General features: G+C 38.5%; 2 protein-coding genes across 3 annotated transcripts in view; one reads left to right on the forward strand and one right to left on the reverse strand.

The window, feature by feature from the left end:
* Positions 1 to 13,130, forward strand: part of dnah7 (dynein, axonemal, heavy chain 7) — an 83,494-nt gene extending 70,364 nt beyond the window's left edge. Inside the window, exons 60-65 of the mRNA XM_014996066.2 lie at positions 459 to 596; positions 3,365 to 3,595; positions 6,979 to 7,131; positions 9,432 to 9,609; positions 9,951 to 10,054; positions 12,864 to 13,130. Coding sequence (XP_014851552.2) covers positions 459 to 596; positions 3,365 to 3,595; positions 6,979 to 7,131; positions 9,432 to 9,609; positions 9,951 to 10,054; positions 12,864 to 13,070 — 1,011 coding nt within the window. The 3' untranslated portion in view covers positions 13,071 to 13,130. The remainder of the gene's footprint in view (positions 1 to 458; positions 597 to 3,364; positions 3,596 to 6,978; positions 7,132 to 9,431; positions 9,610 to 9,950; positions 10,055 to 12,863) is intronic.
* A 1,943-nt stretch (positions 13,131 to 15,073) lies between these two features.
* The window catches only part of slc39a10 (solute carrier family 39 member 10), a 28,328-nt gene continuing 23,340 nt past the window's right edge, over positions 15,074 to 20,061 (reverse strand). For both annotated transcript variants that reach the window (XM_088003167.1, XM_088003170.1), the window contains exons 9-10: positions 18,902 to 19,092; positions 15,074 to 18,354 (exon numbers count right to left, since the gene is read on the reverse strand). In XM_088003167.1, the coding sequence (XP_087859293.1) occupies positions 18,202 to 18,354; positions 18,902 to 19,092 (344 nt within the window). In that variant the 3' untranslated portion in view covers positions 15,074 to 18,201. The remainder of the gene's footprint in view (positions 18,355 to 18,901; positions 19,093 to 20,061) is intronic.

A 20,061-nucleotide genomic window follows, 5' to 3' on the forward strand; every position in this document is an offset into this window, starting at 1 on the left:
AAATCCAGTTAACGGCCATCGGGTAAGCGGCGCTTCAGGGTGCTTCAGGCCGCGCCGGCGCTTTAAAAACTCCATAAAGTCTGGCGTTCCCCAGCAGCCCCTGACCCACAGTTTGCTCTAACTGTTGATGAGCTACCTTTAAAAAGTCATCAGCAGATAAAATGTGTGTAATAAGGCGCAGCAGGCGGCCGCTGTCACCGACGGCTGATGGATTTGTTAACGCAGCGCGGTCTGCGGCGAGCAGCGTTTTATTTGGCATTTTGTTCCGCCGTACTTCACCCCCCTCCAATCACATCTTTTATTCATGAAGTCACATTTACATATTCATTAAAACAAATGCCAGCAATCTTTGGAGCACAGTTGTTTTTCAGTGAGGGTTATTACTGCAGATGTTTTCCGATGTTACGTTAAAAATGTCTAACCTCTCGCCCCCCGCCCCGCCGTCGTTTCTGCCGCAGTACAACAGCTACTTGGAGTTCACCAAGTCGCTTCCCCTCAACCCGTCGCCGGAGATTTTCGGCATGAACGCGAACGCGGACATCACCAAAGATCAGGCCGAGACGCAGCTGCTGTTTGACAGCATCCTGCTGACCCAGGTAACGCCACGCTGAGGGTCAAATCACCTACAACCAGGAGACCTGGAACTTTACAATATTAAGGAACTACTTACTTTAAAAAGCTCATATACCTTTCTGAAAACTTTCTGAAAACTAGTTTTGTCTTATTTTCAGTGTAATTAGATGTTTACGCCAAAACTAGACCAAAAGTACTTGGTGAGATTTTGTGTTTTTATAGTGTGATCATATAATTAAGGTCAGATTATATAATTCTTCTTTCTTTGTTCTGTTGTGTTCAGGATTTAATTCATAGTTCATACTTTTCTTAAACACGCCTGATTAATCCGATTAATCGCCAATCGTTTCCTCTCCTTTAGTTTTATTCCACTACATTTAAATAAACCTCACTCTATGAACCAAACATAGATATTTCAGTTGACTCTGTTTTTGGCTCTGGTGGATCCTGTGATCCCACATCATGATGCTGCAGCTCCGAGCTGTTAAACCTTTCAAATCAAACCCAAAGATTTCACATCAACGATGTGTGTGTGCATGTGTGTGTGTGCATGTGTGTGCGTGTGTGTGTGTGTGTGTGTGTGTGTGTGTGTGTGCATGTGTGTGCGTGTGTGTGTGTGTGTGTGTGTGTGTGTGTGTGTGTGTGCATGTGTGTGCGTGTGTGTGTGTGTGTGTGTGTGTATCTGAGCTCTGTATACAGTAGCATTCCGTCCAAAGCATCAGACTTTTTTTGGTTGCAACAGATAAATAGTCAATTATCTCCAGACGCACCGTGACTCCCACATTTAAAGTTAAATTTAGAGCTCCACAGACTCCGGGATTTATTCCTATTAATATTATTTGGCAAGATTAATATTGGCGTCAGTCATGTGTGGACTTCATTAGCATCTAATACGCTCTCATCAGTCTCAATGATCGATAAACAGCAACGCACTTAAAGCGGAATGAAGCAGCTATTTGTCATTCTGCTACTGTAACGCAGCCGCCATTAGCCGGTGATTATCCATTACCGCTGGCTGAACATCGTGTAGGTGAATGGATAAGACGAAAAGCGGAAGAATCGCAGATTAGAGTGAATAATTATCAGCATGAATGAGCTTCAGAACGGCTGATGAGAGAGTGTCAAATTGGTGTGTGGGAGAAATTGGACGGAAAATGTGAAGCCGTTCTGCTCCGACTTCCGTATATAAATATAGAAAATAAAGTTAAAATTAGGAAGAAGCTCATAAAATATCTGTTTTAGGGATGCAAACAATTAATCTAATAATATTAGATTAAAATTAATCTAATAATATTAGATTAAAATTAATCTAATAATATTAGATTAATATATTATTAGATTAATAATATATTATTAATCTAATAATAATATATTATTATTATTATTATTATTATTATTATTATTATTATTATTATTATAGTAATAATAGTATATTATATTATAATAACATAATCATATATTATTATATATACTATATATAATAATATATATATATATATATATATATATATATATAATTATATATAACTAATAACGTTAGTTAACGTTATTAGTTAACATTATTAACTAATAATGTTAAACAACTAATATTAGTTAATCAAATTAACATTACTTAATTTGATTAACTAATAACCCTAGCGTTATTAGTTAATCAAATTAACATTACTTAATTTGATTAACTAATAACCCTAGCGTTATTAGTTAATCAAATTAACATTACTTAATTTGATTAACTAATAACCCTAGCGTTATTAGTTAATCAGATTGATTAACTAATGACGTCTTCTTGCACTAAGGGTGTCCAAAAGTGTGGCCCGGGGGCCGTCTGTGGCCTTTTGACTGATTTTTTTCGGGCCCTCAGCTGCAATTCAAAAATGATACAAGGAGTAAAATTACTCCAGTCTAAGGTCTAAGCCTTAGAGTCTAAGCCTTAGACCCTCTGTTAGTGCTGTAGTTTGGCCGCCATCCAGCAGGGGGCGCCACTGGTCATCCTTAAGCGGAGCCAGAAACAAAGATTGCGGAGAGATCCCTGAACGGTAAAGAGTAACGTTCCACAATGAGTCTGGTTTGGGATGTAAAATGTGCTTCTGTTTAGAAATATAAACACTCAACAAACTGCTTAGGTTTTATCTGAATAACGCTTCTTTTAGCCGAGCTCCATCACGGAGCAACGTCAACTTTATAAACCGAAAATTACTGATGTGCTGCGAAGGTGAGGAAAACTGTAACGTAACAGTTTGGTGCTTTGGTCTCAACACAGTTTGTTTACGGAGACTCCATACGTAATTTTATTTTGTTGTCTTTTTTGTTTTCTCTGTTTATTTTTTGATATTTAAAATATGTTCCAGTTCCAGTGTTAGATGTTCGATAGAATTTAAAGGTTATTGATCTTTGAAAAAAATAAAAAATTCTCGTGATAATGCCATTATAACATTTGAAAATGGTCTCGAAACTAGAATAACAATAAGTTCTGGGACAATTTATCGTCCTAAGGTGGTTATTTCTTGGTACAAAAGTCAGGTTTTTAAGAAAATAGCCGCTTAGCAATAAGATGAATCAACTTTAGATTAACTCATTAATCAATAACTTGCATCCCCAGTCTGTTTCTTTTTGAGATGTCTTAGTTTAAATCAGGCATCACTGTGATGAAACAGAAGTTAGACCTTGGAGTATTTGAAGAGGAATACATGATGTGACACAGAGAAGCGGAAAATGATCATTTTTCCCAGAAAGCTGTCATTTTTAATGAGACGCCTCCATGTTCCGATCGCCTCTCTGTGTCTCTGATCAGTCGCGCTCCGGAGGCGGAGACGCCAAATCCACCGACGACATGGTGTTTGAAGTGGCAGCCGACATCCTGAGCAAGCTGCCTCCGGACTTCAACCTGGAGGCGGCGCTGCGGAGCTTCCCCACCAGCTACAAGCAGAGCATGAACACCGTGCTGGTGCAGGAGATGGGCCGCTTCAACAACCTGCTCTGCACCATCCGGAGCTCCTGCATCAACATCCAGAAGGCCATAAAGGTACACAGCACTCCAGCTTATATCTGCGGAAAACTTTCAAGTGTGGATACAAGCATGAAAATTTGCTTGGTCACTTCTCAGGCCGCATGGTTTTATATTTCCCATTAGCCACATGAATTTCAGGATGACTTTTGCCATTTTGACCCTTTTAATCCAATTATTGTCATAAAATGTTACCCATTAGCATGGCCGTGTGACATCATATGTTGATCGCTTTAAAGTGATAATATGAAGCTAAAACTGAAACTGAGGACTTTGTGGTTTGCGAGTCTCACAAACCAGAGATGAAGACATGACACAGACTGGTTGGCAGCCATCTTAATGGTTAGCATTAGCACAGCTAAGATTCTTGTTTATCAAATTAGTGAACTTTTTGGTTAGCTGTGCCCAATGCTGGCACTAACTACTACTACAAACATATTCCATTACAACCAGCAGTCATTTTTTAAAATGTTAATTTTTCATTTCAGTGTTAATTGTTTGTATTGGTCCAATCATTACTTACTCATTTGTCACACAAATTGGCAAATTTTGTGTTAATATCTTCTTTGGCTTGTTTTGGGGAAGATCTGTACCAAGTTATGTTCTTGAATCCACATGTGAAAGATTTTGCTGAGTTATTTTCTGCAAAGTGAGATGAACCAGGATGTTTGATGTTTGCAGTGGAAACGTCCGTAATGCTTCGTCTTTTCATTGTTAAACTCCATATAAAAGCAAATATTCCTTAATTCCATCAAAGGCGTTTCGTATAAACAGAGGCTCCAAATCATTACATCTTATTGATTTTAATCTGTGAACCACAAACTAACATTTTCTCATTATTTCAACACTTCTGCTGAAAATCAGATACTGTAAACACATTCAGTCATCTACAATCAATTTCAGCTGAAGTCAGCAGTGGCAGCTAGAGAAGAAGAAATAGCATGTTATTAGTAATTATTTAGAGTTTCCTGAGATCTAACAGGACATAAAACAACTAAATGTAACTGTTTAGTTTAAAGAAATGTGATTTTTGCTGCAGTTTTCTGCCTGATTAATACGAACAGATGCTACAATGACACTAGTCCTCCCTGAAAAGCTTATTAATGTCTAATAAACAGAAAGCAGAGTTTCCATGTGCGCCGCTCTGTAAATAATAAGCAACACAACATCTGTCCTGTTGGGAATGAAAGGTGAACAACCGTCATCAGGTTTGCTTGTTTGTCCTATTATGTGGTGATTTTGGTTCGACTGCATCATTAATTATTGTGTGAATATTTCAGCATCTGTGATTATAATCAGCATATTGTTCAGAAATCAGTCTGAACTGACAGCTGCTCCAGTGCTTAATTAATTTAGCGGATCCGTCAATTTAATCAGGCCTTTTGTTTGCATTCAAAATGTCTCTGAAAGCCAAAAGCTACGAATTAAAGATTTGAACAGAGGATGCTTCAGACGCCAGAGTTATGTTATTAAACGAGCCGACAGAAAGTCATCGGTGGGTTTTTCTGTCATCTCTCTTTGCCTTGTTAATTAAACTACATTTAAATATGAAAAGCTACAAACATGTAGCAAACATGGTGAAGTCCACAGTCCTCAACAGACTGAAGGTAGAGTCCGGAGGGGAAGCAGGAACCTGATGTGGTTAGATGTCTAATAGCAAGTTGCTCCTCAGCCACAAGCTTTACTTTTTAGCCGTTAGTGAGTTTTTGGCGTCATTCTGGCTGGACTCTTCATGTCAGAACTGGAGTTCAGTTGATTTCCAACAGGATTAAGGTCGGAACATAAAGAAGCTAAATGATACTTTATTTATTCTAAAATGTAATTATGAAACGTTAGCTGCAAATTCCTCTATAGAAATAAAATTTTTATCCAAAAGATAATAAAATTAAAAAGCATTCAAACTAAAAAATAAAAAATAAAAATTACAAGGGTGGCCAACTGCAATGCATTAGAGTCCTGCATGTCTTAGTTTTATCCAACACTGACAATCCAAATACTGAATTTCTTCTTTAACATATCGGATTCTGCAAGTTTTCCATTGACCTGACTGAGGCGTGTTTGTCAGATCACCTGGTAAAAACATGTAAAACATGTAGGACCCAGACTCTTCAGATTGTCTCATGAATGATGAGAACTCCACAAAAACAGACAAATATGAAACAAAAAGCAACATAAAATCACTGCAAACAAAGAAAACACTGCAGTTTATTCATTTATAGCAGATTATTTTGTGAAAGCTACAGAAACATAGTATGTAGTGGAAGCTAACAGTGAAGAGCTACAACAACATAGTATTGAGCAGAAACTAACTCTAAAGTGTTACACCAATATAGTGTTTAGCTGAAGCTAATGCTAAACAGAACACAAACATTGTGTTCAGCAGATGTCAACACTAAACCGCTGTATTTATTGGAGGCTAATGCTAAATGGTATACCAACATAGGATTTAGTGAAGGCTAATGCTAAATGGTATACCAACATAGGATTTAGTGAAGGCTAATGCTAAATGGTACACCAACATAAGATTTGATGAAGGCTAATGCTAAATGGTACACCAACATAGGATTTAGTGAAGGCTAATGCTAAATGGTACACCAACATATGATTTAGTGAAGGCTAATGCTAAATGGTACACCAACATAGGATTTAGTGAAGGCTAATGCTAAATGGTACACCAACATAGGATTTAGTGAAGGCTAATGCTAAATGGTACACCAACATAGGATTTAGTGAAGGCTAATGCTAAATGGTACACCAACATAGGATTTAGTGAAGGCTAATGCTAAATGGTACACCAACATAGGATTTAGTGAAGGCTAATGCTAAATGGTACACCAACATAGGATTTAATGAAAGCTAATGCTGTAGCGTTAAATACGACCACATCAACGGCACAACATGTGTTGCAACATCGTCCTCATCTGGGTCAAATTTGTTATTACACACCTACCTGAACAGTTGGGCTTGACCTTTCACCCCTGGTTTCAGTTTTATATTTATTGATTATCGCTAACTTTGCTGCTAATTGACCACAGCAGGGCTTTGGTCAGAAAGGTTTCATCCTCTTTACTGCAGATCTACAGCAGTGCATTAAACGTCTTTTGGGGAGGAAATGGAACTCCAAAATAAGAGCATGAACATGAACGTCTAATCACTTGAAGAATTCTTAACCAAAACTTCAACACATATGTTGAACTTTATTTAACTGCAAGTTTACTAAATACCCAAGTAAATTATTGCGTTAGATTTTATCTGGAAAAAATTTATCTAGGAGAAGCTACATACTCAGCATGTTAGCAAAGATGCTAACATGCTAAGAGAAATACTAGCTTTGCTGCTAGTTTATTAGTAGCTCCAAAGTAGAACCGTACATGCTCGTGTGTGTGTGTGTCGTCCTGCAGGGTCTGGTGGTGATGTCAGCAGAGCTGGAGGAAGTCGTGAACAGCATCTTGAAAGGTAAAATTCCCGGCATGTGGATGAAGAAGTCGTACCCCAGCCTGAAACCACTAGGAGGCTACGTCAACGACTTCCTGCAGAGACTCAAGTTCTTACAGGTGCCTGAAAGCTCACCAACTATTTCTGTTAACAGGAGGAATATTTTTATAGAGTTGTGATATCAGCATAAACAGATGACCCCAGGGCATCAGCAGAGGAAGAACATTTTCTCTGTGTTAATAATGAATGAGGAACAGCCGCACAGTGTGAGGTGTTTGTGTTCGACTCTGGGAATAATGCTGTTTCATATTTATAGTAGATCTTCTGACGCATGATAATGACATTTTTCACATGCAGATACAAGAATATAACTTGGTACAGATGTTCACAAAAAAAAACACAAAAAAAATGTTAACCATTGAAAAATTCAAGATGGCAGCCATTTTTCAGACATCATGGAAGATTTATTTTTATGCTAAATTTGTCCATTTTTAATCACACATGAATACTTTTAAAGTCAAGTCATGCATGATTGGACAAATATAAATCATGTTTACTGATGATGTTTGGGTTTTTTAAGATGGCCGCCATGGTTGTCATGGAGACTCTATGGTTGTATCCAGTGGTGGGAACAGCTAACCAAAATGTTCCACTAATTTGCTAAACAAGAATTTTAGCTCTGCTAATGCAAAACCGCTAACCACATAAAAAAGTTAGCGGGAGGTAACGATAACTATTAAGATGACTGTCACTCATTCTGTCACACAACTTCATCTGAATCCATTTATCGACTGGTGTGAGATTCAAAAACAGATTCTGCTACATTTTGTTACTTTAGAAACGAAGGCCATAGTTGAAAGCATACGTGACAAAAAGTTCAACCAAGTCATGAAACATTTTATGACAATAACTGATTTAAAAGGGTCAAAAAATGGCCATCATACTTAAATTCATAATGGGAATAATGAAAAACCTTCTTGTGTTTGTATCCAGACTGGAAATATTTTTACAGTAAAATGCTGCATGAAGCTGAACCTGCTTAAGGAAGCAACACATGAGGCGTTATGAAAGAGGGGAATGTACAGGAAGCCACGTGACCGGGACTGAGCCGGGTCTTCGGTTCATTCCCACAGCAGAAATCCTCCTGCTGCCTTCAGAGATCGTTACGCTGAAAGGATTCCTGTGTGTGTTAGCAACAGGAATGTCTGCGTGACTCCTGACCGGCTGAACTGCAGAGTCACGAGCTCCTTACCTCAGACAGAACCGCCGCCGGCGGGACAATGAGGGAGATCAGGATCCCACTGCCTCAGCTGAGCGGGGTCAGAAGTTTACATACGCCTTCGCTTTGGTGAAAGGCTGGACAAAAGTGTCTGAAAATCAGATTAAACTTACTAGTTTATTTACAGAACAGCTGAATAAAATTGATTTAGAGCTGCAAATATTACCTGACCGTTTGAGGAAAAAAGAGATCTTATTATTTTTTATAAATATTTAGTACAGAAAATCTGTTTTTAAATAAGTTATTTTATTCCTATTTTTAGGCTTTAAATAAAGAAAAATGTTTTCACAAGATGTTATTTGCTCAATTTCCAGTTTAATGACAAAAAAAAAGTACTTTTAGTGTCATTTCATTGTGGAGTTAAATTTAATTTAATTGAAATGTATTTTTACATCTATTTTTAAAACTTTGTTTATCATTTTTAATCAAAGCTATTAAGCTTCAGTGTGGAAGGTAAAGGTCAGTACATCTGATGGAAAATTCAATATTTAAGATATTCACTGAAGTCCGATCCAGAACCGCACGGCATTCTGGGAGATAAAGGCATAAGAAAGGCTTTTTTTTACAGCCAGGTGGAATCGATTAAGTCATTCTCCCTCTAAGTTTGGTTGCTTAGCAACAAGCTGTTGAGTAACTGGCGCAGCAGCAGTTTCAAGTTTCCTCACGGAGCCTCATAACGGCCTAAAAATAAAAAACGCTGTGAAGTGAAAACTGGAGAAACCAGTAAAGGTTTCACCAACAGCTTCACTATTTTAACACATTAAAAAAATATATCAAATCTATAATAATTTATATCAACTGATATGAAACGCTAATGCTGTCATGTTTTCAGTATACTGCTGACTCAAGTTTCATGCTTACATTGCTTTATCAGATATACCAAATCACAAAATTGTGAACAGATGTTGAGTATTTAATCTTAAATATAAATCTAATGCAGAGAAAGCTGTAATCTTTTAGCAGTTTAAGTATTTTTATTTAAACATTCTGCCACAGCCTTTCGACTTGATGCGGCCTGAAATGAAAATGGTTTTCGTCGCCCCTGAACTGGGCGGTTAAACCCTGAGCCGTACTGATCGGTGAGTCCTTCCTCTTGTATTTTGGTTCCGTGTAACTACGTTTCCTCTCCTTGTTTTTCAGGACTGGTACGACCATGGTACGCCTCCCGTTTTCTGGATCTCCGGGTTCTTCTTCACCCAGGCCTTCCTCACCGGCAGCCAGCAGAACTATGCCAGGAAACACACGATTCCCATCGATCTGCTGGGCTTCGACTTCCAGGTCCTGGACGACCGTCAATACACCGACCCCCCGGAGGACGGTAGGACGCCTAGACACAGGCCAAAGGCCTGCGTCTGTCACCGTGTGATGAGACAGGTCACCCGTGAAAAGATTTTGCTCCTCTGCTTTCTCCCAAAGCTAACTAGAAACAACCAATCAGAACCAGGAGGCGGGTCTTAGCGCTGTCAATCATTCTCCTGTAGCACTGCTAGCATAGCTTGTCATGAATGCTCAGTCTAGTTAGTATGGCCACCAATGATGGCAGACAAAGTTTTTGTCCATCAATAATTAGATTTTTTTTAGGTAAAAAGATATAAAATGTGGATTTAGGTCACATTTTCCTGCTGTGTGAACGTAGAATCTGATCTGATCTGCTGCCAGGCGTTTACATCCAAGGTCTGTTCCTTGACGGCGCTCGCTGGAACAGGGACACCAACCTTCTGGCAGAGTCCTTCCCCAAAGTGCTGCACGACTCCATGCCAGTGGTGAGGACCTCTCACACACACACACGCACACACAGGGGCACGGTAAAGGGGTGAAAAGTGATGACGATTCTGGGGGCCCTGACCAGCAGGGGGCCCTCCACAATTTAATTATTTATATTTTGTTCATAGACATAAAATAAAAAAATCGGGGTCCTATCAAATACAAAATTAATCAAATTGTATTTTCAAAGATTGTTTTTAGCAGTAAAAGTTTAATGTTACCCCTCCCAGACCTGCGTTACATGGCTCGGTCCTGCTTGGAGCGCTTCACCGTGACGCTGTTAGCAGCTACAGTCCGTAGAAGCTGCAGCTGAATGCAGCGGCGACTGTGGCAGTTACTATGCTGCTAAGAAAAGTTATAAAATTAGGTTTTCAAAAACAAAATATAGAGCGGGACAGATAGAAAAAGGCAAAAGTGTTAATTTATAACCCAGTTTTTCCTCAAGAGAGGTGAGTAGACTGTGTGAGATTATCAACCATTTTGCATAATTAGCTTAGCTACAGACTACTGTTTGCCTCCTTTTCACGAGCATTTAATGAATTAAGGAAAAAAAATCACCAACATATTCATATATTTAACTTGTTCCCTTGTACCTTTTACCACTTAACAGATGAATGAGTGAGCAGAAGCTCTAACTCACGTCCCTCCTGATCCGTCCTGTCCTCAAAAAATTGTAACAGCAGCTGCGTGGGGGGCCAATCTAATTTTTTGTCAGGGGGCCCAAGATTCCTGGCGGCGCCCCTGCACACACACACACACACACACACACACACACACACACACACACACACCTGAATTCGAGTTAAGGTTGGTGAGGTTCTGCAAATCAACAAACTTCTGAATTTATCACACCAGTTTGCAAAGAATGCACTTAGTCAACTTGCTGTGTTGTCGCCACCTTGTGGTCATGTCAGCAGCGTGTCATTACCTGGTGGCGATCAGACCTTCCAGGTTTACGTGATTCTACGACTTCAGACGTAAAATCAACATTTCCTCACATTTTTTCCCTGCTAATTTGAGTTTATTGAAAAATTTCCAGGTTTAGGTGAAGCTCAATCAGTTTTAACTTTGACATTAAAATTATTTTCTGTATTTTTGTTTGTCAAAAAAGGCAGATTTTGTTGATTATGATGAAGTTGGAAATAGGGTTGGTAGTAGGGTTTGTTTAGGGTTAATGCTTGTAAGGTGTTTGAAATTCACTGTGGAAAAAGTATTCACACCCCAGGTGTTGCAGCATTACTGAAAAGAAACGCTGCAACAAAAGCAGCTTGACGTTGCATGAAGCTGCAGGATGGAGATTTATTTTTCTGCTGCTGTTAGTGTCCCTGGGTTCAGCGCCAAGTCTGGACCTGCAGCGCCGAGTCTGGACCTGCAGCGCCGAGTCTGGACCTGCAGCGCTGCATCTCTTGATTCTCTACAGTTTGTCTCCCAGCCTGCGGGAAGCCGGCCATCCCTCCACGGTTCAGCCCGACGTGGATCATCAGAGCGGAAAGACGAAGCAAAGAACTTCTTCTTTCCTCTCTCTCCTTTCTCTGAATATGAATAATGCACCAGCCTCACTTGTTAAATATTCAGGCATTTCAAGGCGTCTTATTAACAAGAACAGAACTTCATTAAAATGTGTTTATTATTTGTGCGGATGAAAAAAACGAAGAGGAACAGCGACTTTGAAATGTAAATGTGCACCGAGGCCCCCGCTCTGCACTGCTCAACAAACCGCTTTTGTTTTACTCTCTTTAAGATGTTTTTTTTCTTCACTGGCCCAGTTTATCTCTTTTGCATAAGCAGAACTTCATAATAACTCCAGGGGGTTCGTGCTTTTATGAGTTCACATCCCCAAAGTTTCAATTTGTTTGTGTTTGGATAACAAAGAGATTCAGGTTAGTCCCTGCTGCTCCGTCCAGACCCCGAGGTTCACTGAATTACCCCACCAGGCAAATACGGTTGGAAAAAAGCCCCGAATGGGGGCACAAACTGCAGAGTGGTGGGACACTGAAATCACAATTTAATCTGGAAGCACGGCCAAAACTTATTCAAATTCTGGCTGAATGTCCTTTGCAATCTGTTTATGAACAATATTCATGAATCTGTTTAGTAGAACGGCATATTAGAGCCATTTTAGATGGAAAAACATAAAGAAGTGGCGAATTTCTACCAAAATGGTTGTTTTAGATTAATCTTAGAAATTGTCTAGAAAAAATTTGGAAATTTCTGTTTGAATAGTCAAAAATTGTCAACTTTTAAAACTCAAATTTTTGTGTTTTTTCTATAAAAAAAATTGAGCTTCATCTCAAAAATTGTTTCTACCAAAGTTTTGACTTTTCAAGCTAAAAAATGTTTCATTAGTTTTTTATTGCAAATTTTTGACTTTGCAGGCTGAGAAATTTACATTTTTTCTTCTTGAAAATGTCTTAAATTAATCTTAAAATTTCAGTTTTTTGGCATAGATTTATTCATTTTTTTCTGCCTACAATGGCATCACACAATCGTAGGTTAGCATGTGAGAACTGCAGTAGATCTGTTGGTTACATGCTACTATTTATAGTCTCACAATTAGCGTGTTTAACTGTATAAAACTCTGTTAGCACCATTATGCTAACTATTCAACTTATCGACTTAAAGTGAAACTATTGAGCTGTTATCAATGACAACTTGCAGACTGTTTAATTAACCCTTTAGCTCCGTTATGAATGGTAGCATTTCTGTCACCAGATTTCAAGGCTAGCCGGTCCCCGCCCCCTTTGGCCACGCCCCTGCTAACGACGCCCCTGTTAGCGCACGCCTCACGTCTCCTCTTCTGCTCTGTAGATGTGGCTGAAGCCCATGAAGCGAGTGGAGATTCCTGAGAGGATGTCCTACCTGTCTCCTGTCTACAAGACGAGCGAGCGGCGCGGCACTCTGTCCACCACCGGACACTCCACCAACTACGTCATCGCCATGACGCTGAACACCGACGTCCCAGCAGAGCACTGGATCCGACGAGGCGTCGCTCTGCTCTGCCAGCTCAACGCGTAGCTGCAGCTTTGTTTCAGTTCCAAAGTGTAAATAAAAGTTGAATAAATCCAGTTAATCAGATCCATCCGGTCTTTGTCTTTACTGAAGATTGGGTTGCTGATGTAACATCCAAAGGCCTGACGGGATTCACAGCATCGACCCTTTGCAACTGTTAGATAACCACATTGAGGCGCCATGACGTTCGAAGTGAAGGACGGGAGTATTGCAGTTATTTCCCCAAGTTGTTTTTGTCAATATATCCATGGCATCTACTTGGAGTCAAGCTAATTTTCTGAGGAAGTAGCAAACCTAGTTGAAAATGGCTAGCTTAGAAACAAACCCACACCTTCTCCCTACGGATGTGTTCATCAAATTGCTGACTTTTCCTGAATTCACATCACATGATTTATTCCATGATCTCCATCATTTATTCCCCCTTACTCCAGAGCAGGCTAAGAAACGTATAATAGTTGTTGAGTTGCTATGACAATAAACAAGCTTAGAACTAGCTCACTTCATTCCTATCTAACTTGTAAACAATACTTGATTAGTATTGTTGAGTTCCCTACCCACCTCTGCGTAAAACGGAGATAAGTCTCTGGTATTTACTGTAGTGCTTCCTGCCAAACTAAGTTGGCTAATGTAGCTTTTATCTGCTGGCTAAGACGGAGTGGTGTGGCTGCCCGGCTCATTTCAGGCGAGCGGCGGGGTCACCCTGAGCATCACAGGGCAACACAGAGACAAACCATGCACACACACTGTTGCTTGTGTGTGTGCATGGTTAATTGGTTTGTATAAGGAGAATTTATAAAGAGTAGAAATACTTAATAATAAAATTAGTCAAGTAAAAAAAGGTAGAGTAGTAAAAATACTCTGAAAAGTACATTTTTACTAAAAAGGGGAAGCTCCTCTATGCTGTACTCACTCTTCGTGTTCACTAGGAAGTCAATAGCAGATCGGCGGCAGCTTGTTTACATCGTCTGACATGTTTTCCTCCTCTAAGATGGCGCGGATCACTTCCGGTTCAGACGTGAAACTATGTACAGGTTAACACCAAACTGTCATTAAATGTGAGCTGCTTTCAAAAAGAGGTTTGTGTTTTACAGCAAAGGGCAAAGAAAAAGTTTGATTTGATCCAAAGTTCTGTGAAAAGTAAGTTGAGCTAAAGATGAGCTTAATCCCACAACCCATGAATTTAAAGATGATAAAAGTTATTTAAAAAAATACTTTCAGCTTTCATTCAGTCTTTAGGACAAAAGTTTCACCAGTTTCAGGGTCGGTAACATTCCAGCACCACAGCTTGTTAATGTTTAATGTACGAGGCCGATTCATCTGTTCTCATTTGGAGGATTTTCATCGACTCCTCCTGCAAGACGTCTCAGATTCTTGGTCTTTTTATGATATATTGGGGAGATTTTAGGGCATTTCATTACCAAACTGGAGTCTAGACTTCTGTTAAATTACAAAGTAATGGCACATCCCAAGTTTTTATGTTTCACAGACTATTCACACCCTTTGAACTTTTTCATATTTGGAAGGACAGTTTTGGTCTCACCTCTCCAGAGGACCAGAGTTTCTAAATATTTCACCAATTCAAATTTAAAACTTTTTAAAACCTTTACTGAATAAAATTTAAGGCTTGTTTCACAACAGAAATGTGAAAAAATGGCATATTTTATATAATAGTGGGCTACTTTTTTATTTTTCACACAGAACGTTAGCAACATAAGTGAGCCAGTTTTAACATAACATGATAGAGCTCTGCGCTACACTGCCCCCTATGGGTTTGGCATGTTTACAGTAACACTGAGGGCCAGATTTGCTTCATGTGGACAAAAACGTTTCTGAAAACAATCCTGTTTGTACGATATTTTTAAAAACGACAGCGGAGTTTGTTTCATAAGTTTGTACAAGGTTTGGTCTTCATGAATCTGTTTGTTTCTGCCAACTGGTGACTTCTGGCAGCATTAAATATTTAATTTGGTGATATCAGAATAAAAAAATCCAAATAGAAAAGCATGCCATACTTTTTAGATCTTTATTTAAAAAAAAAAAAAAAAACATTTAAAAAAAATTCACCATTTTCCTTTCGATTCTGCCGATCATTAAATCCCCTTAAAATAAAGTCTGTGGTTGGAAAAAGTTCAAGGGCTGTAAATGCTTTAGGAAGGCGTCTCTTTCAAAAACACTGATTTGTATTTAACATCATAAAACAGAACCAGAACCTGCATAATTCAGCATCTTCTTTTCTTTTTATTCTTCTTCAGGAAAACGAACCAACAGGCTAACAGTGACATGTTACATTTTATACTTTACAAAAACAAATATACACATAATAAAAAAATAATAATGATCAAGGCGTTTTCTTCTTACGGCCAATCAGCAGCGAGGATCCCTGGAGTCCATGTTTGTCCAACAGAATGAGACGAAATGAATCGATTCCAGATTACAGTAAAAACATTCAGGTTCTGCTGGAACGGATCCGGGTCACTAATTCACATCGTCACTTCAGTCGCTCCTTCTTACCTCCATTTTGGACCCAAGTATTTAACTTTATTTTAATGTATTTATTATGGAAGGCCATTTCTGCCATGAATGACAAAATAAAAGCCCAACAGGAGGTCATAAGTTTGATATAAAAATTCAGAATTTCAACTTTCAAATTCATGATTCCTGAGATTTAAAGTCAGTTAGAGAAAAAGTCATAATTTTGGCTTTCAAAGTCAATTTTGAGATTTTAAGTCAACATTTTGAGATAAAAAGTCAATTTAACTTTAAAAGTCATACTTTCGACTTTCTGAAACAATTTTGAAATAAAGTTGTAATTTTGACCTATTCTCATATTTAAGACTTTAAAACTCATCATCACTGGGTGTTTATGTTTTTCATGGCAGCAATGGGTTTCCATAAGTTATGGAGAAAAGTCTGTTTCATATTTTCATTCAGCTGTACAGTGGCTTTCAAATGTTACACACCCTTTTTTAGTTTGTTTACACTTTGATGTAAAAAAAGGGGAGAATTCCCAACCCTAAACTGAAATAATTCTCTCTGTTTGACCTGATCAAATTTACCTAAAATTTTCAACATTTCTTATTCCTTTTTAAATCCACATTTTATCAGTAGGAGGCTGAGAAACAAACTCCCTCTGGGTTTTTATATATGTAGAAAAGCAACCACACAGCATGATGCTGCCACCACCGTGTCCACTTGTGTGTATGATGTTTTTCTGTTTAGTTGAATTGTGCAGATTAGTCACATAAAAATCATTAATCTGATATTTTAAATGAGTTGTGTTGATTTGAGAGCCACTGTAAATTCATTACTTAGCAGAAAAACAGATGAAGGGATGAAAAGGCCGTTGCTTAAACTACGTGAACGTTTGATGAAATTAAAAAATGCCTTCACATGATGAGTCCAGTTGGACCTCTTAGCGTCTCACGCTCCATGATTCAAACAACATGAGGATGATTCGCCGCCGGGCGGGACCAGACAGTGATGTCACACAGTGACAGGATACAGTCATGTACGCCGCGTTAGCTTATGCGCTAGTGGAATGTGATGAAGATGGCGGCGCCGGCCGGCGAAGCTCTCCAACAGAAGAGCCTGGAATGACCAAAACGTTTGGTTTTCAGCGTCCAAAAGAAACGCAGAAAATCTGCATAGATCGGAACCAGAAATAAACCACAGCAGAGACAAGTTCACAGCTTCAGGTTGGTTCTCTATGGAGATAAACTGGTGCCATAAAGTTTGACCAATTTTTTTTTTTATTTTAGCTGAAAAACAAAAAAAAATAATTAAGTTTAATCTGAGAAATATTTCTTATTTTCCGATTTCAAAATTGTTCTTTAGTTTGAATTATTTTTCAGTTTCAAAATTATTTTTAGTTTAAATTCTTTTAGGTTTTAATTTTTTTTAACTTCAAATCTTTTTTCTGTTTCAAAACTAATTTTTCCATTTTAAATCTATTTTTTAGTTTTCTTTTTTTTCATTTTCAAATCTTGTTTTTGGTTTCAAAATTTATTTTTGATTTCAAATCTATTTTTAGTTTTATTGGTATAATTTTTCTGATTCAAAATTAATTTCAAAATAATTTCTTAATATCTTCTTTTCGACTCCTATTTTTTTATTTTTATTTTTTTGGTGCAAACTTTATGGCTCTTATGTAGCTTCGTAGTTCTCATTAAAACATGAATGTCTGACGCGAACATTGTTGCAGTTTTGCTCCAGATCATTGGATCCTTTCAGAAACATGGCGGACAGCTGGACATGCTAAAGCTAACAGGCTTCGGCAGCAGGGCTGGGCGACAACACCAAAATAAACGCGACTATTTCTTCATACCAGGTCCAAGTTTAACAGATTTCTTTTGCACGGCCAGGATTTGAAAATAAAGTTATACTAGCACATAGACGCAATTTTACCAGAAAAACGTCTTAAAATTTCCAGAAAAAACTTTTAACGTTATCAAGTTCATTTTGTCCTTTATTTGAAATAAACTCAGTTGCACGATTGTTTCAAAGTCCTGCTACTGATGATAATTTGATGCTGATGAGTTAAAAAATGAAGTATTTCTTTTACTGGTACAAAAGTATAACTTTACAATTCTTGTAATATTGCGTCTTTATTGTATTATTTAACTATTGTCGTACATATTTGTTCTCATAATTTGAAAATAAAATCGTGGTCTGGCCGTTATATTTCTTTGTAGCGCTGACCTGAATTCCAAATAAAGTCCAGATAAACAGAAGCTGTAAAAAATGCTTTTGAAACAAAATGTCCGCAGAACTCTGGAAACAAAGGATGTATTGGTGAAAAAAAAAACAAAAATTCAGATTTTCCAAAAAAAAAAAACAACTCTTCATAAACCAAGAATCCAACTCGGGTGAATTGGATTTATCGCCCAGCCCTGTTTGGCGGCTACTCTACCGATCCAGGTTCCCTACGAACACAGACGACACAAAAACACGACATATTGTGCGAAGGACTGCTTCTGTTCCCGTCAAGACGCGGCGTGATGACATCAGCAGGTGGGACTCGACAAAGGACAAGACGATGACACGGATGGGCGTTGTGCTTCGTAAACATCGCTAGCAGCACGATGCGACGCGCAGAACAACGGAGCGCATGCAGGACGGACGCAGGCGCGTCCGGCCGCTAGAAGCCGAAGTCGAACACGATGCGGTCCTCAAAGATGGCGATTAGCAGCATGATGGCGAAGCCGGTCAGCATGCCGACGTTCTGCAGGACGAAGTGGCCCAGGTGGCAGCGCTTGTGCTCCTCGCTGTCGCCGTGCAGCATCTCCGGCAGCTAGGGACGACACCAACCGTCAGAAAGATGGCATCCATTTTATACATCATGTAGCAACATGTAGCATCATGTAGCTATATTCTGCTACTCTAATCAACCAATCAGATACTCTAACTCAGCATCTGATTGGCTGATCAGTTCTGCTTGATGGCTCCTCTCCAGGGTTATTATAATTAACTAATGAAATAATGAAAACTAAAATAGAGAAATTATTTTTAATAACTGAGATAAATAAAACTATAACTAGCAAACTATAATGTGCCTTTATCAAACTAAAAACATACTAAAATCATAGATATAATATCCTTCATTTTTGTGTTTATGACTCAATTATTTACAATATTTAACTAATAGCTATAAAACTAAACTGAAACAAAGTAATATTTAACTAATAATTAATAAAAAACTAGCAAACACACTCAAAACACTTATTAAAACAAACAAAATTAGACAATCAAAATGCCACAAATAAATAAAACTAAACTCTAATGAAAAACCCAGAACTATAATAACCCTGGTTAGAGGTCAGAGGTCAGAGTGGCCTTACCATGTCCACCAGTGCCACATAAAGGAACATGCCGGCGGTGATGGCGAAGATCCAGTTGGTGACATTGTGCGTGTACTGGCCCACGGCAGTGCCGATCAGCATGCCGACGTACGCCATGAGGGCGGACAGCAGGTTGTAGACGATGGCCTGCTTCACCGACATGCCGGCCTTCAGCAGGACCGCAAAGTCCCCTGGAACCACAAACAGGCGGTCAAACTACCAGACAAACTACCAGACAAACTACCAGACAAACTTCCAGACAAACTACCAGACAAACTTCCAGTTAAACTACCAGTCAAACTACCAGTCAAACTACCGGTCACAGCTGAAAATACGTAACTTTCTATGAACATTTATAGACGGTTGAAACCAGATATTTAAAGAGACCGAATAAAAACAAACATTTTTTCCTCGCTGTCTGAAGTTAAATCAGACTAAACTTTTCAGACATGCTGAGAAAATGTCTGAATTATGAGGAAAAAAGCCAGAAATTTAAGAAAATCTCAGAATTCTGAGACTGGAGTCCAAATTTGTCTTCCATTTCTTTCAGTGGCCCTAATCCTCTTTTGTACTTGTGTGATATTAGATCACTTTGGTAGATTAGATTAGATTAGATTAGAGGAAAAGTTTCATTGACTTGTGAAAATTGCAAGTGTAAGGAAAATTAGCAAATGATGAGTGAACTAGCACCAACAGTTGCAATTGCAACATGGCAGCTTCCTGGTGGGATTTACTTATACTGCAAAAACAGTTCATGCCAACTTAGTGCTGGACAATAAATCAATAAAAATATATATCATGATCAATAGTTGATCAATATCAATAGATAATACATCTGATAAAATATTCAGATCCAGAACCGCAAGGCATTCTGGGAGATGTGGGCAGAGGAAACCCAACCTCTCGGCTAGCTAAGCTAAGTGGGTGGAATCAACTCGCTCTCTGGTTGCCTAGCAACAGCCTGCTGGTAAGTTGGCCATTAGCAGGTTAAAGTTTCCCCAGCGTGCCTTACAGCAGCTTAAAAATAAAAAAACAGCTTAGTGGAGTAAAAACTGGATAAAACTGTTTTCAGTTTGGCAGAATTTCAGATCTTTAAAACAAAAAAATTAATCAATAATTATTGACACCAACTGATATGAAGTGTTTATATTGTTTTAAGT

The sequence above is a fragment of the Poecilia mexicana genome, unplaced genomic scaffold (genome assembly GCF_051168715.1).
Source record: "Poecilia mexicana isolate PSO_F unplaced genomic scaffold, ASM5116871v1 scaffold_2, whole genome shotgun sequence".
Lineage (NCBI taxonomy): Eukaryota > Metazoa > Chordata > Actinopteri > Cyprinodontiformes > Poeciliidae > Poecilia > Poecilia mexicana.